The 16,761-nt window shown below is 38.4% G+C and overlaps 1 protein-coding gene across 4 annotated transcripts in view; it reads left to right on the top strand.

The window, feature by feature from the left end:
• Positions 1–4,870: 4,870 nt before the first annotated feature.
• Positions 4,871–16,761, top strand: part of DIP2C (disco interacting protein 2 homolog C) — a 243,652-nt gene continuing 231,761 nt past the window's right edge. For all 4 annotated transcript variants that reach the window (XM_026842343.1, XM_026842344.1, XM_026842345.1 and 1 more), the window contains exon 1: positions 4,871–4,919. In XM_026842343.1, coding sequence (XP_026698144.1) covers positions 4,886–4,919 — 34 coding nt within the window. In that variant the 5' untranslated portion in view covers positions 4,871–4,885. The remainder of the gene's footprint in view (positions 4,920–16,761) is intronic.

Below are 16,761 nucleotides of genomic sequence, written 5' to 3' on the forward strand. Positions count from 1 at the left end.
TTTGTTTTCCAGAACCAATTTCTGGAAACAATAGGAAAAAAATGTGGCAAGTCATATGTGCTCATTATAATTTTGTAATAAAGGGACTCTGTTTTAACAGGATTTGTGGAGCCTTTTTAGGAGAATTAAAGGTCACCATGGCCTCAAGGTAATGAGGTATTGCTCTTGGTTTCTCTTCAGCTGGGATTTCACCATGTGAGTTAATTACCGTATTTGGTGAGGATGAAATAGTGCACACAAGTACCAACAGCCTTGAGCTTGTTACCATCATATTTTATTTTAACCAGGGATCATTTCAATGCTTGGGTAAGTGATTGCCAAACCCATTTATTCCTTGCTCAAAGTGTCTGATGAGACTATGTTTATGAAATGACTAAAGTGGAACTACTGCAAAATAATAGAGCAAGTTATTCTCCTGATTTTTCCCAACATACTTTTCTCCGTCTCTGTGCTATAACGTAGACTTCAAAAGTGGCATGAATTTGGGTTTTCCCTGTATCACCTGGAGCTGCAAAGTGGAGCTTATGTAACAGGCAGAGGCAAAATAATGGAACCAGCAGTACAACTGCTGAGATACTGTGTTTGATGTTGTTTGTGATAAATGTAGCTAATTATTTTGCTTTTAGTGGTGAAATTAATATAATCTGTCTGCAGTGTTGAGCTAGACAAATGCAGTTGTAGAACTAATGCTTTGTTCAACTCAAACCTTACCATTAGCAGATGACTTCTGCATATTGTCGAGGAGGAAAACCATTTTCCCTGGTCTAAGATATAATGGATTCACACTGCAAGTTTGGGTTGGTCATTGATTCTGCTCAAGCTGGAGATAGACGTTTGGGTTGCTAAATAACCCTTTTCCCCAGCCTGCTCACACATAAGCAATATATTAGATACCAGAAATGGTATTGTCACTGTTGAATTAAAAAAGTTATTAGTGTTAAGGTTGCTGGCATGCACCCCATGCTATTGTTGTAATTTTCTTATCCAGGGTGACATACATGTATGGTCCCCATGGCACTGAGAGAAAACATGCTCTTGTGTGTTGGCGCATTTCTACTTTGGAGGAGGGCTTCAGCATTGCTTCGCAGTAGGCTGGGTGTTGTGCTCTCCTCCACAGCTCCCGGGTTGTCATGGGGATATGTTTTCAGCTGGTGAGCTGAAGCAGAAGGGGGTTGCACTTTGAATCAGTGAATCAGATCTTGCAAATACTGCAACAGTATCACATAAAGATTTGGAGGCTTCCTAATTTTAGGCAGCTCTTGAGCATTGTTTTGTTATCAGACACGTTGTCTAATATGAGACTTCAGGATGGTAGTTCCCTTATGGAGGTTGGCTACCTGTAAAAATATTGCCTCCTCTAGCTCACATTTTTCCATTTTTACAGTACTGATTATATCTTACTTAAACGTGCTTTTATTTGCATGATCAAGATAGTCTTCTGCTTTTCCCTGCTACTCATTCCAACTCAGAAGCTGATGGCTACTACAGCTGAAGCTACTCAGCTGTGTAGGGACAAAAGAAGACTTAATCCTAAATGGGTTCAAAGTGTATCAGCATCCATCCATTAGAAACAAAATCTCAGATCCATGAAACCATTGTAGAATCTAGCCTCCAATTCTTGGCTGATTTCCTTCATTCAGTCCCACTGAAATAATTTCTTTGGTGTTTCCTGAATACTCAGACTGAAAATAAAGAGAAAAAGATGAAAAAAATCCTACCCTTTTTACAGATCAGTACTGTTTTATTGGAAGACAAATCTTGCTTTCATTTATTTTGTTAGGAAGAGGAACAGGTTTTTAATTTTCCACAAATAAGGCCAGAAAAGATTTTCTTACATGTTGTGTGTGTAATATAATATCCACTTTAATTGCAAGTGAAATTGAGAAGTGATTTATAAATGAAACAGTAATTTTTATTTACTAGAATCTTCTGTCTTTAATAACTGAGGCCTTTTTGATGCCTTTGGAAGCATCAGCCAATCCATTTACAAAGTAACTCTTGATTACTGTCTTTGTCAAGACATCTTTTCCTTTTAGAGAAATGATCTTACTTGATTTTGCCTCTGTTCCTGTGACCACTAAGCTGATTTCATCTTGTTAACAATATGCTGTGTTATTACTGTACCATAAAACAGATTCCTTAAGTCTTGGCATAGTAATGATATTCAGCTTCCAGGATTGTCAGAATATATATATATATATATATATATATATACACTTTTTTTTAAGATAGACATTTGGTAGTATAGTAGACTCATTGCCATCTAAGAACAATACTTGAAAAACGCAGATAGTTTGGCTGGCTATGCCAAGGAAGCTCTAGTACACCACCACACACATATCTATCTATCTATATATATAGATATATATCTATATACCTGTTGATATCTAAGGCAGAAAAAGTACTTCATATTAATCTCTGGGTCAAGCCCCTGAACATGTAAGAAGAATCTTAATAAAATATTAAAATCTTAAACTCAGGTTTCGCTTCCCTAGAGCAGCACTGAACTAGAAATGCTAGCACATCTCTGATTTGTTGTGCATTTCAAATCTCTCTAGGCAAATGAAAAGCCAGGGGTGTTGAGCATGCTGTGGAGGTTAATAATTTGCCCCAAATTGCATGAGAGGTGAGGAGCAGAACCCTGGATTTGCCTGTGCTAGACCTTCCCCTTTCTTTCTGGTTTGTGAGAGCATGATTTTAAAACAAGTTTCTTTTCAAAACAAACACAACCAAAATGATCCTTTATGGCCCTTTGCTGTGTTTGTAAAATTTGTATTTTTGGCTGTTTGAATGTTGTAGGAAACCAGCCAAAATTCCTCTACTTATTTTCTGGCAGTATCTTTATGTAGCTTAGGAACTCCTGTGTTTTCCTGTCAGTGCAGAAACTATTAAATACTGGGTTTGGAATAATTCAGTTTACCTTCTTTCTGAAGCAGATACAGGTTTCATAAGAGTACGATTAGGAATCTAGAGGGCAGACATAATAATTGAAGGTCATTCTTGATCTGTCACTGTTTTTTGAAAACAGATCTGTTCTGGACCAAGCCATCTCACTGTATGGATGCATTGGTTGCTCTTGGTGGTTTCTTTTGCAGAGGTTTCTATTTCCTTGACAAAGTAAATTTTGATTATGTGATCCCTATAGACTGCTCTGGGACTCTGAGGTGAACACATTTGAAATGCACATTTAAAATATAAGTTCATTGAATAAATGTCTATAATTTATAGATATTATGAAAAAAGATTAAGACAGTACTGTATCAACTAAAGGGCCAGAATGCAGCAGATACTTTAGGATGTGTTTGACTGTGGGAGTAGGGGTACCATTATTAATTTACAATTTTGCTGGACTGTTGGTCAGAGTTTTGTTATACCGGTGAGAGTATCTTTGTCTCAGATTGAGCACAGAATCTAAGTAGCGTGGAGAAATATATCACACATTTTTTTCTCATTCCACAGAAATAGTTTAATTTGTTTCAGTAACTATAACTCTGCATAAGGCTGACGTGGAACCATTATTTCCTCTTTGGTGCATTTCCTCTAATTGCTCATATTTAAACAAAAACTGGGTGCTTTCAAAATGGTGATTCAGTGCAGGGAGGAAGTGCAGTAGAGATAGTGCTGAGATTTCTAGAAAAAAGCTTTGAAATCTGTAGATTTTCTAAAATATTTGATTAAAACTCAGCCTTTTCTATATTGATGAAAAAGAGACTTTTTCACCCCTTTCTGGGTAAACTAAGTAGTGATTGGAAGGTACTGAGAAAACTGTTCTTTACTATGAATTTTCCGTCTTTTTCTTGTTATCTAGCCGATTGAAACAAGGTTTTATCAGTGCATGGTACCAATTGGAAACTTCTGAAGCTTTTTATGTCTTGCAAATGTCCTCCCACATCTCCTTCTTCCCCCGCAAGCGTACAGGAGAAAGGGAAAAAAGTGAGCAACACGTTTAGGTAGAGGATGATTAAACAACCATGTTTCTGAATAAAAGCAACATTTCTTTCACAGTAAATGACTTTAGTATCGTTCTCTGTAATATTATTAAAAGTATAAAATAATGTGCTCCTTATTTAAGCTAGAAGAACCCCACCACCAGACCGGTTAACAGATCAAGGCAGTCAGCTGATGAGCCACATATGGTAGAAACTGCTGCATATGAATTGTTAATGATCTTCACTGAGGGAAATAACCTTCTTCCTGTTGGTATGGAGCCCAACTGGAGTGTGGAAAAATCCATTAAATATATGAAGATTACAGTGAGTCAGACTTTATATCCTCTTTCAATAGGCTGTTGTGTGAAATGGTGATTTAGAAATACTTTCTAGATTTTATTACATTCTGTGGCATCCTCTGACCTTGATATACCACTAGTTGAAACTCTATAGCAAAGGCTAGTTGTTATCTGTTTGAGGTAACACCCAAAACCTGGATTGTCTCAAGATGGGCATTTGCACTTCAGCATTTTACTTACTGTTGTCAGTGCTGAGTGAAGGATGGGTATTTGACCCCTTCTCAGTCAAACATTGTTCCACCTGAAACCATAAACTAGAAGGGTTTGGGCATACACATTGCCATTTAGGGTACGTCCTGGAGAGCAGCCTGGAAGTTCTCTCTTGTAGTCAAACAAATCATGGTGGTTTAACAACACTGTTGAGGTTTAAATGAGATATTTTGGGGAGAGAATTGGAACTACTCTTAGAGTTGAGGCATGGAGCATCTCCTCTCCTCTGTTGGTAACATCTATGTCTTTGCAGAGGGAGATGGATGTGGCCAGCAAACCCTGTAGGTCCCTATGGACATCCCAGGACTAGAGTCTTGGATCCTGTTCCGGGGTTAAGTTTTGCTGCTGTGAGCCCTTGCCTGACTGTTTGCCCCAGTCCCTTACTGTATGGAGGTAGAACAAGAAAAGGGGAAAGTTAATGGTAAGGGGTCTTGATTCTGTTTTCTTCTGGCTTTGGAGACTGTTTCCACCTGTGCTGTTGAACATGTTTTCTGTACTGGTGGGAAACTGTGTGGGTGAGGAAAAACTTTGCTGTGCTTTGAGAAAAATGAATTGTACCATGGAGTTACTAACTTTATTTCTGCTGTCTTTGGATACATTCTGCTATTACTGTTATAGTAAAGAAATTGTGGTATGTTTGATTGTAGGCCTAAAAGCAAGGACTGTCTTCATTTAAGAATGTGGAATACAAGAGCAACCTACTGTTTTGTTGTCAGTGCCACTGACTTTACTGTGCCTTAATATGCAGGATAAATTCAAGAGTTTCTTTTAGCAGCCTGGGGAGCTGGGAGTGTGGGACCCCAGGCAGGCAGGCAGGCAGGAGGATGGCCAGCTGGCAGGAATGCCTGACCCAGATCCTCTCTGTTTTGTGTTGGCAGATCACTAATCCATTATACTTACCAAAGTATTTCAAGTACTATAACTCTTTTCAGTGAAATTAAATGACAATGATATAAGTATTTCAGAGAGATTGTGAGTCGTCATCTTTGAAGAATATTTTTTTAAAAATTTATCTGTTAAATCAGCCCTTCCATAATTATTGGCTGAGTTTATAGCAAAACTCTTTTTGGGCGAAGGAGGGAAGACTGGTGTAAAGCGCCAGTAAGTGCCAGTTCTCATTCCAGTTCATCATCATTAGATACTAGAGATTTGTGGATACTGTTGGAAAAGAAAAATATCAGTGCAAATTTATCAATTTAAGAAACTGAGAAAAAAAGTGGAGTGCATGAAAACAGAATATATTATTTCTAGAGGTGTATTATCAGCTCCATTTAGTGCTCCATTCTGCAGTCCTTACATAATGCCGCTGGGTAAATTCAGCTCTGCAGAATTTGGCCTTCAGTAAATATTTTTAAATCTATTTATAGTCTGTTAAAATGACAGCATAAAATTGTTACAACAGAGTGCTTTCTCTCTGCAGCTTCAAATATCTACTTATTTTGGTCACCAAAGCAATTTTTAGCATGACTTTTACTTCTCTCAGGATTGCAAAGCTAATGCAGCATTAGCAGTGGGGCTGTTGGTGGTGTGTAAACCAGGGAGATTGCAGCTTTGGTGCTTTGATGGAAGTTTCAGCCCTGACAATCAAATTAGATGATAGTGTTATTTTTATCACTGAGGAGCAATAAACATATCCCTACAATACCATTTTGAAGTTAATTTTCAGAGGAGGTCTGCATTCCCATTAAAACAGATGGTTATCTGGCAGTAATTGTTTTCCCTGCATGGCTTCTTTTTTAGAAGGCCTAAAGGCTATTTATGATAAAACTGTCAAATTTTGTATCCTCAGTTTTACAGATTGCTGTTGGCCAGGATGTAATTTTAAAGTCCTGCCTGTGGGTGTTACACAGTTGTGCAGCCTCAGGTGAAAAACCACGGAGGAACCATGACTCAGAGGAGACGAGTAGGATTCATCTGCCTTCACTCAGATGTCCAAATTTGAGATGCCTCCTTCTGAACCGGTTGTTCTGGTTCAATATATAGTCACTGAAGGGAATCGGGCACCTGCCAAGGGTGACTCACCTCTACCTCAGCCTGCACTGTGGGGCAGGAGGTGGCAGTGGGAGGGGACCTGTCTCCTTCATGGCCAGCCCCATTGCAGTGGCAGGTATGGCTCCAGTGTTCAGGGCCAGCAGTAGCCAAGGCGGGTGTGCTTCTGACCTCTTAGACATACCAAGACTCACATTTCCCCCCCACTCATTTCATCTGCATAGAGGATTGCAGAAGAAACTGGTTGCTGCATGTTGTCAGAGTCTGCCTTTGGGGCTGGAGTCTAGGGTACACTCATGCCTCTACCCACCTGTTTACAGCAGAAGCTGAAGTCTACCTTGATCTTTAATCCCCATTTCCTATGGCTGTAGCTCAGATTTGAGAAGGTTAGAGAGGGAAGCATGCATGCACGTAGCTGGTTCGATTATACACCCTTTTGAGACTGTATTAGAGCTATGAAAATCTAACTTTTGAATGGTACTGCCTTCACAAGAGGGACTGTGTGTTTTATTTATCTTTGATGCTTTCACATATTACACAGCATGTAAGATAAAAGTAGCTAGTAAAAACATCAGAAGTTAGAAATTTTTAATCTCTGTTTTTATTTTTGTTATATGGCAATACAGGTATGGCAGATATGCTTCTCATTATTTAATCTCCATAACAGATTGAGTTGAGTTGTTCTGCCAAGTTGGAAATTGTTTACTGCTACCTTTATATCCATCATCAAAACTTTAGCGGCTCTTCATAATACTTTTAGATGTGTTGGTTTCTAATTCTGTATTCTGTTATGATTGCAGATTATCATGCACCTTCTTTGTCTACATAATGCTAAAAACAAGGTGTTTTTGAACAGTCACAAGCAAATTTTTGGCTAGTTCAGATTAAATTCAAATCTGTTGCTCACAACAAGTTTTTTATTCTTTTTAGAGATGGTATTGAAATTTTTATAGTAACATGTATTTTAGAGAGTTTCTGCTGTCTCCAAGGCTTTAATGGAACATCACAAGCTGTGATGCTGCAAAGAAGGGTTACTGCAGAGGAGTTACTCCAGTGGAGCTGTGCAAGTGGTTTGCTTTGCTTTGTTTTTACCTTACTTGGGGATTAATCGTTGCAGTGTATTATAAGTATCCCAGAGAAGTTTTTCAGAATGTTTTGTACATAATTTTTCCAAATTAGTTATTTTTTGTAATTATTATTTGAACCATTAACACTAGAGATGAGAGACTGTAGAAAAGTGCTACAGCTGATAAAATTGCACCATAACTTGCACATTAAATATTTTAATTAAAAGTCTGAGTACTGCTGTGTGCCAACTTGGTCCCATTAAAGACACTTGATGCTGATATTGCCCGAGGTGTGAGCAGGCCCTCTGATAGTTTCAGTTCTGAAATGTGGACATCTTGAGCAGTGTGAAGTTCTGCATTGCCCTGTGGCAGGCCTGTTAGTTTAAGGCCAGTTGTAGGAAGCTGACTTGCTACCAAAATCACATTTTATGTAAATAGTGCTAATTAACAAAGACATGTGGTTCTCTTATGGGGATAATGGTGTGAATGCAATTTTCTTCATTTACAGGTGAGCGTTTCCCATTGTTGCTCTGAGGAAAGCGTCTGTGGCACTTTGGTGTAGAGAGGAGGGAGGAAAGTCCTGCCCTCTGATCTGAATAAAACTCGGAACAGCCCTGACATTGAGGTTTTTGGAGCAGCACAATAGAAGTTTTACAGGAATATTTTTCTCTAGGCACTTTTCTGTGCAAAGGGAAATGCTATGTTGCAGCACCGCCATAGTTCCTTGGTGGTGTGTGTCTCGGGCTGAAGAGGAGAGAGGATTTTGATTTGAGATTTCCTCATGAGGCTAGTTCCTCACCTTTTTCTGGGTGTTTGTGCTTCTGTATCCACTGTTTCCCTTTAAGCTTTTCACTCCTGCCTAGTTTCAGAGGATACTGACCCTGTGCCAGGGTGCTTCTGGGTTAAAGACACCTCATTTCTGCTGGCACAGGGTCATTGTCCCCTCACATGCTTCAGAGGCTCCCACTGGCAAAAGGCCACCAAAATCTCACTAGTCCCACCGGAGCTGGTGCAGGAGCAGAGAGCCACCTGGTGACCTTGTGCTCTGGACCTGCCCAGTGCCTGGATGTGCCCTGGGCAGCCCCAGGTGCAGGTGGGGCTGTTGGGCTCTCACTGTAGTCCTGACTGTTCCAAGTCAGGGTTGCGCTCTGTGCAGCATGCAACTATTGGTACATGGAATATGTTCAATTAACAGCTGTGCCTCATTATAAAGTTGACTGATTGCTTAACTCACTAAAGGACATATGAGGTACCATATTGTTAACTGTTATAGCGACAGCTTAAAATACAGGAAACACAGCAGTGTGTATAATACTGCTTATGCATGTTCTTTGCATCCTGTTTTAATAGTTACTGCTGTTGGGAAGTAAACATCTATTTGAATTAACCATTTTTTTCAGACTACAAAAAGTGATGTATTGAATGGCCTTTTGTTTGAGAAGAAGCCTGAAGAGAATCAGGCGTGTTGGAGCCATGGCTAAATAATACCTTAAAACACGCTTTACATGTGTAATCTTCTGGTGGTAGCAATGTCATCTCAAGTCAAAGCTGCACTAGTTAACCACTGCAGTATCTTAGTGAGTTAAGTTTGTACTTGTTGTCTTTCTGTAAATTTGAATTGTTCTGGTTCCAGGCTTTACCAGTAATCATGTCTGAGATCGTTAAAGGGTAACTACAGGTGAACCTTGGTGAAGTCCACTGAGTAGCTGTGGGATGTTTTGGGGTTTTGTGTGGGCTTCTTTTGCTCTCTAATTATTCTTTGCAAGTGAAATTAAGAGAGATCTGTAATTAATATGTTCTATTTTTGAGCTTTTGTCATCTTAAGCTGGTGGACAGTACTGAAGTATCTTATTTGGTGACAGGAGTATGGTGTACAAAACCAGGGTAACTAAGGAGGCTGTCAGTGAGAAGGCTGGGAGAAGTCATATTCTGTGGTGGAAAAGAGTGATTTTTATATTATGTGCAGAAGCAACATAATGGATCTAAGTTAACATTTGGCTTTTATTTTTCTCATTTTGGGGAATAAAACCTTTTCCCTCCCCCAGTCCTACTGCTTAACTGGACTTTCAGGGCAGTTTCCATTGTAGAACATGCTGGCCGTCTCATCTCTTTATTTATTCACTGGAGAAATTAAGTGGAGCGAGTGCTTGTTGTTTTCCTCCGTGCAAATTCAGCCTGGTGAGATTAAGCAGTGAAGGATTGGCTGGGCAGAGATTTCCATCGGCGGGGCTCTGGATTGCTGGTTATTAGATGACCCACATACATATATCGGGCCCCTGTTGTGATGTGATTTTTCAGTTCTTCGGTAAAAACTGATGGTGCACAAAGCCCCCTTTGAGATGTGGATAGATGAAAGGAGATGAAACAGCTGGTTTGGTTTTATCCCATTCAGGTCAGATTTTTTGTAGTCAATGTGCAGCATTAATAATAATAAAGCCAGCTGTTGTATACCAGAAAACTTGCCATAAAATGGACATAATTACTAAGGGGGCTGGTACTGTCATTTAACCTACGCTCACTTCAAAGCAGAGATCTTAGTTTTAAGATCAGGAATGATGAATGGCTATGGCACTACTACTGAAGTATTTGCATTGATTATTTTTGTATTTGAAAGGAGGAGGCAGAGATCATCCTTGATCCTGGAGTGTCATACAGACATACTTGAATGCATACATAAAAACCACCTAATGTCACAGAGATAAACGGAACCACCTGATGTCACAGAGATAAATGGTTGATCATTAACTTTTAGCTATTGAGGTTTTAGTAGGAAAAGGAGACGTCTTGATCAGTCAAGAATTAGCAAAACCAGAAGGGTGTGAGGTCCACAGTGGATAGAGAAAGAGACCTGGTGGGTAGAAGGAGGAGGGATTTGCTATGGAATAAAATTACAACCCCAAGCCAGTGCAATGGCCAGACCCTACTTTCCTTACAGCTCTCCAGCTAGTACCCTTCTGCAACTAGTAACAAGGATATAAGGGGTCACTTGCACCACTTGCATCAGGGGTAATTTTTTTAATGAAAAGCATAGTAAATTTGGCAGTTGATGACAGTTACTTATAATGCACAGAGGAATCTGGATTCATGTGAGCCAATTAGTGAAGATTGATGCAAATCAAGATTTGATGGTAGGTATTTTTTAAACCAATATTAGATATATTTAGCCTAATCCTGGCCAAAGTTATGTCTGTGCATGCTTACTGAACTTACTATTTTCTTTTGGGTTACGAATAGATGTCCTTTAAGTCCTTCAACTGAGGCTTGGGAATTTTACATAAAGACTCACAAAAATCATTCTATTCCTGACTCCATGTATAAGCTTCATAACGATCTGATTCCTTCAAATATGTCTAATTTCTAGTTTGTTGACTTCATTAAATTTCTGTTACAGCTTGTGTATTCTTATTTGGGAGTTCACTAAGTATCTAAGAGTTCAGAAAGAGGTGACAGTCATACCTGACCTCGCTCAAAAATGAATATTGAGATCACCTATGAAGTTTTCTGAGCTAGTTGCCTATGTGTATACATCCTACAGATAAACTTAATCTTCAAATGCTGTTCTGCCACAGAAAAGAAAGGAAAAAGAAACAACTTCTGGGAAGCTCATCAAAACTCCCAGTTACAGAATGAACTTCATTAGATTTTGACTGTCTTTTTTTTTTTTTTCCCCTCTAATGTCTTAGTATTTTCTAACTCCTAAAATTTTGGAATAATTTTATTTTGTGTAGCCAAGCATGGAGACAAAGGCCTACTTTACTCGAGATAGGAAGTCATAAGGGCAGCCAGAAATCCAAAGTGATTTTGAGAGCCAGCTCTGCTTTCATGTTATTTTAGGGGCATCTGGAACTCTCGTTCATACTGTCTGCAATCCCCACCTGCCTTGTGCCAGATGTTGGCAGAACTTCTCTAAGAAAGGTGTCAAACTGCTTTTCTTCTCTGATGTTAGTCAAGTGGAATTGAAAACAATATGTTTAAAAGAAGATTGTAGTCTGTTATCACCTAAACAACACCAGAGAGATATTTGATATAGATTTTAAACTTAATTTAAAATGACTCTTGGCCTTGCCTGAGTTTGGTTTGTATTTTGGATCACAGTTTAGATCAGTAATTGCAAGAAATTTTAAAAGTTTCTTAATGTGAAGCACACGAAAGATATATTAAAACTATTTCTTGTATTATTTGTCTTTAATGCATATGATGATTGATATAAAACAGAAACTGGGTATTTTTATTTGTAACTTAGATTTGTTACCTGACTCCTGTGTTAACTCAGTTGATGTTTTGTGGTCTTTGTGAATCTTCAGTGTTTATTCTGTGGCAGCACTAATGAAACCCGGGGGGTTTCTTCCACACCAGCTCGGGGGCGTGTGGCTAGGAGGGAGACTGCTGAGGTGACAACGCAGGGAGGGATGTGCATGGGACCGGAAGAGCAAGATACGGGGGAAATATGCCTAAGAAGTCTATTCCCATATTGATAAGGCAAACTTTAGATTGTTAATAATCTGTAAATTATGCAAAGCAAGATATTAGCTGAGAGTACGGCTGTTGGATGTTTTGTATCGTTGGTTTCCTACATCTGCTAATAGACTTTTCAATTTATAACTTGAAAAATGTCTTTACATGTAGGTGGGTAATATGAGCTGTATAGCTATATAATGGTCACAAGGGTGTGTGTGGGGAAGGTGTATGTGTGTTTATGGATATAAAGTAAATATTTGTGCTAGCAACACCAACTCAGTTTCAAAACTCTGTTTTCTCTCTAAAACAGAGAAAGTTCACTGTCATCTTAGTATTGACTGTGAAATTATTCTGGAAGGACTTTTTATTTGCCACATAGAACCTTTTAGCCCTAAATGCAGACCAGCCAGTTTATGACATGGCAAGTGAGGAAGGAGGGACAGATGAGAACAGTTAAGTTTCTTGGGCTTCAGGAACGAACAAGCAGGATCTTTCACCAGCTGGGGAAAGGCTGTGTTGCAAAATTGGCTGCAGATAGGTCGCAGCCATGGTTGGGAGTAAAGGAAAAGATTTTAGCCTGCACTGATTCTACAGTTTGCTACTCTGAAGATTGACTATGATGTTTTCCACCATTTTCCTTAGGCTTTACTCCTTTTGTTTGGTTTTTTTTTTGGTAAATCTCCCTCTGCCATCAATCCCTGCTGAGTATAAATTGTCCTCTAATATCAGAACAATGAAAAAATAAAATTAATTTTATCTGAATGTTTTTTTTAAATAGTATTATTTCTGTCTCCTGCACAACCACTAATGTATGTCCCATTTGGTGACTGAATGTTTTTAATCACTGCATAGTGTTAAAGAGCTGGTCTAACCTCTTGAGGGATTTAAACAAAGTGGTTTAAAGACCTTTTTTTTTAAGGAAGGTATTCTTTAAAGAAAACAACAGTGGTGATGTAGAATAATATTAAAAATCACAAGGTTATTCTCATCAATTTTAATATTAAAAATTCAGAATATTTAATGTTTTCTACTCTGTGGGAATTCTTTTCAGCTGGATAGCTTTCTAAAAATGTTTTCAGGGAAATATCTATCCAAAACACCAAATGAGTAGACTGTAATAGAAGAGTTATCTATAAACACACACTGGTAATGCTGGGGGATCAGTGACTGTTAGAAAGTCTCACTACTTTCCTTAGTAAAAATTCCTGAAAAAATACACATTTTTGCTTTAGTCAGCCATACAACTTCACTTTATCTGGTTTATGGGATCGTTAGCAAGGCACACAAACAAAACTTGTTCACCTGGTCATTTATTCTATTGCATATCTGAATCTTTGTATATCTGCAGCTGAATGGTGGTTTGAAGTCTGTTGGTTTGATGGAGAAGGCAATGTACTTATGCAGAGGTTAGGCTGCAGATTATGAATGTCTTGTAAACTTGGAAAACTGTGCATTAACTTCTTAGGAGAATGTACACACCAGGCATCTGATCTGATGAAAGCAAAGCTATGTGAGTTTTACCCTAAAGAAAATAACAGTAGCAGTTTGTGCATCATTGGGTCTGACCACGTTGCTGGAGACTTCCATGTTTAACAAAAGGATCGTTCCTTATAGTTCTATACTGTTTTTCTGCTGTTCATTGATTCTTTTTATTTATGTCAGAAAGTTGAATGGCTAACACTGCTAAGACTGTTTTTTTAAGCACCAGCCAGATATTGGGTTTTCTTGGACTCCTAACATACAGTGAAACATTGAGCCACACCTTAGCAACAGTTACCTACATCTCTCTGTGGCTTAATTCCAAGAGGGAAAGCAGGAAGACTCGTATGCTTGGGTACCCAATGTGCGCTGCAGATTCCTGCTGACGTCTATGTTGTCTGGGGTGATCACGTTACCCTGACAACCAAGCACATCCCTGTTTTCAGGGCTGGTCCCTGTATCTCTGTTTTTTACGAACATAACTATTTTTGTTAGATGTGCACCCATTTTGTCGTGCACACTCTGCTGGACATCTACAAACTACCCATCAGAACAACAAAGAGGTCTCCATCTAGGAAGATGGATGACAGGCTGCCTCACCACATGCATATCACATTTGCCTGCCAGATCCTAACTCCTTTGTACTTTCCTTTCAAGCCGTTTCTTATATTATAGGTTTCCTTCAGTTCTGCAGAATGTAGTGATCCCAATTAAAGCCAGTTCCTGTGTTCTTTCTTCTTAAATCTTTCGTTATTTAATAATTTTGGTCAGTGTAATGGTGTCACAAGGCCGGAGCAATGAGCAAAGTCGCCTGTTTATTCTCTTGGAGCAGTCAAAAATAATGGAAACTAGAACTGGTGGGGGAAATAATTTAACATTTCAAGTCCTTAAGGAAATCATAAGGCTTTGTAAGTGTAACAAGCACATAAATTTTCTACAGAAACTATGTATTTGAAAACGTCCCTATAGATAGCAGTCAGGATTTAATTTCTCACTGTGAGTCTCTTTTTACTAGTGCAGAGTAAAAGTTTAATTATCTGATAAAGTATTTCACATAACAGATTACTTCAGATTCACAGAACTGTACACTGCAGACCAGTGTCTAGAGAGCTATGTATTCACTTTCTTATTTTAACAGTTACTGGTTTACTGTCAGAGCATTTTGGTCAGTGTGCTTTCTTAGTTTCCCTTTTCTAGAAATTGAACATAAGATTGTGAAAAAACCCAAAACACTTTTGGGGAAATTTTGTAGGTTAAAGGAATGCTTAATATGTGGCAAAAATCTAAATACTAGTTTTTTGTAAATGGCATTCCTTATTCATGGCCATTTATTGACTTCTGTCTGAAATATGCATCATCTATGAACGGTTTTCCCTGTCTCCAGACGCCAAAGTGCCAACCTTATAAATTGAATGTCAGGCCATGTTTTTCATGGCTCACACATTCCAACCAGGAATAGCAGCTCTTCAAACTGGAGTTTAACTAACAGGTCTAATGATGTATGAGCCAGAAACAGTCTAGTTCCTGCTTCAGTTTGTGTTGGATTTTGCATTGCAAAGAGCTGCAAATGAGTAGAAAAGTAATTTTAATCCCTAAAGCAACCAGAGCTAATATGGATGTCCCATGCAGGGCATGTCTGTTAAGAAAAAGTGGTTTTCTCACAGCTGCTTTTCTGAACATCAGCATGCTGTTAAGACCATGGGACTCTTTTTCCTCCATCTAGGAGCAAACTTTCACAGATAAAGTGGGACTTTGCTAACTGTGAATTTAAGAAATAGTTATTTTTTTTTTCTCCAGAACATATTAAAGTAATTCCCTCCTCTGTTTTCTTAGATGGAGCTGCTTGTCAAAAGATGTTCAGATGTCAGCAATCATCTCACTACTTAGATGGATCTAAAATGTTACTGGAGCCATCACTATTTGTCTTTGCAGTTCTGTATTTTATCTCATACGCATTGTGGTAATTTCTCAGTTTGAGAAGCTGAATTTTAGCAATTGCTTGTTACACAGCTGTGTTGCTGATATCCTTAGGCAGGTATAGTGCAACCGACATTGAATTTATAACAGTAACAGAAAAAGTGTTTTTTATTGAGGTTTAAAGTCCTTAGGTCAAAACCAATTCACTTGGGATTGCAGAAGGGGACTTTACTGTTAATGTTCTTAAGAAATAGGGTTTGGATTGACCGAGAGAGATTGTCCTGTCTGTTTCTTTCTCTTGGCTGGAATCAGCTGCATATATAGCTTTTGGGTGATTTATAAGGACTTTACCTGGACAATAAACAGGGCACAGATGAAACTTTCTAGACCTCTGCCATTCCTTGTTGCGTAGCTCCAGACTATCTTAATAGGTGCTGAGTTAATGTATAGTGCCCAGAGATGATTGCCAGGTTTCACGTGAGGTCTGGCAAAGCTGAGCAATGTGGAAGGATTATTCGGGTACTTTACAGGCTAAACACCTGTTTGTATTTCCAGAATGTGGTGATTAGGTGTGCAATTGCATGGAACTACTAATATGTGTCCAGCAGAAAACCGATTGTTGTCCATTCTGTAGTTTTGTGCGTGATTGATTGTTTCTTTTTATACTGAACCAGTGAAAGAACAAATAACAGCCTAAGAATGGATAAAATACCACAAAATTTAGGATACAAGCAACCCCTTATGTCCATTAAATTTGCTGTTTGCTCTAGATTAATAGAAATCTCTTTCAGAAACAGTTTTTTCAGCAAAAAGACCCTGTCCTTTGAAGTTTTCCTGTGGGATCAGGAATATTTTTTTTTTCATTTATCCATGAAAACTTAGCAAAAAATTGAGCAGCATTCTGAATTTGAATTTAGTTTTGTGAATATTCCAAATGTTTTCTGCTATTACTCATTCTTCTTCCCCTTTCTTCTTCTTCATTTTGTATGTGAAACATGTAATCGTAAGTAATTTTTTCTTGTATGACAGAGGCACTTAAGCCCCAGTAAATTCATTAAGTTTTACGCAGGGCTGTTTATTCTTACTGACATGAACAGGAAATGCACTCGTGTGCCTTAGGAGACAAGATCTCTGTCTTTTTTTTTTTATGACAGCTCTCTATCATGTTTTATTAATCATAAATAAATGAATCATTTTAAGGCTACTACCGTTAGTTATAATTATTTTACTGTTTACTTATGTATTTCCATAGATGGGGTGCTCAAGAACATGGGAAAGATTTCTTTCTTTTTCAGTAGAAGAAAGTAGAAATCTGCTGCCTTTTTTTTTTTTTTTTTTTTTTTTTTTTTCCCC

Source organism: Athene cunicularia, assembly GCF_003259725.1.
Source record: "Athene cunicularia isolate RWA chromosome 2 unlocalized genomic scaffold, athCun1 chr2_part1, whole genome shotgun sequence".
NCBI lineage: Eukaryota > Metazoa > Chordata > Aves > Strigiformes > Strigidae > Athene > Athene cunicularia.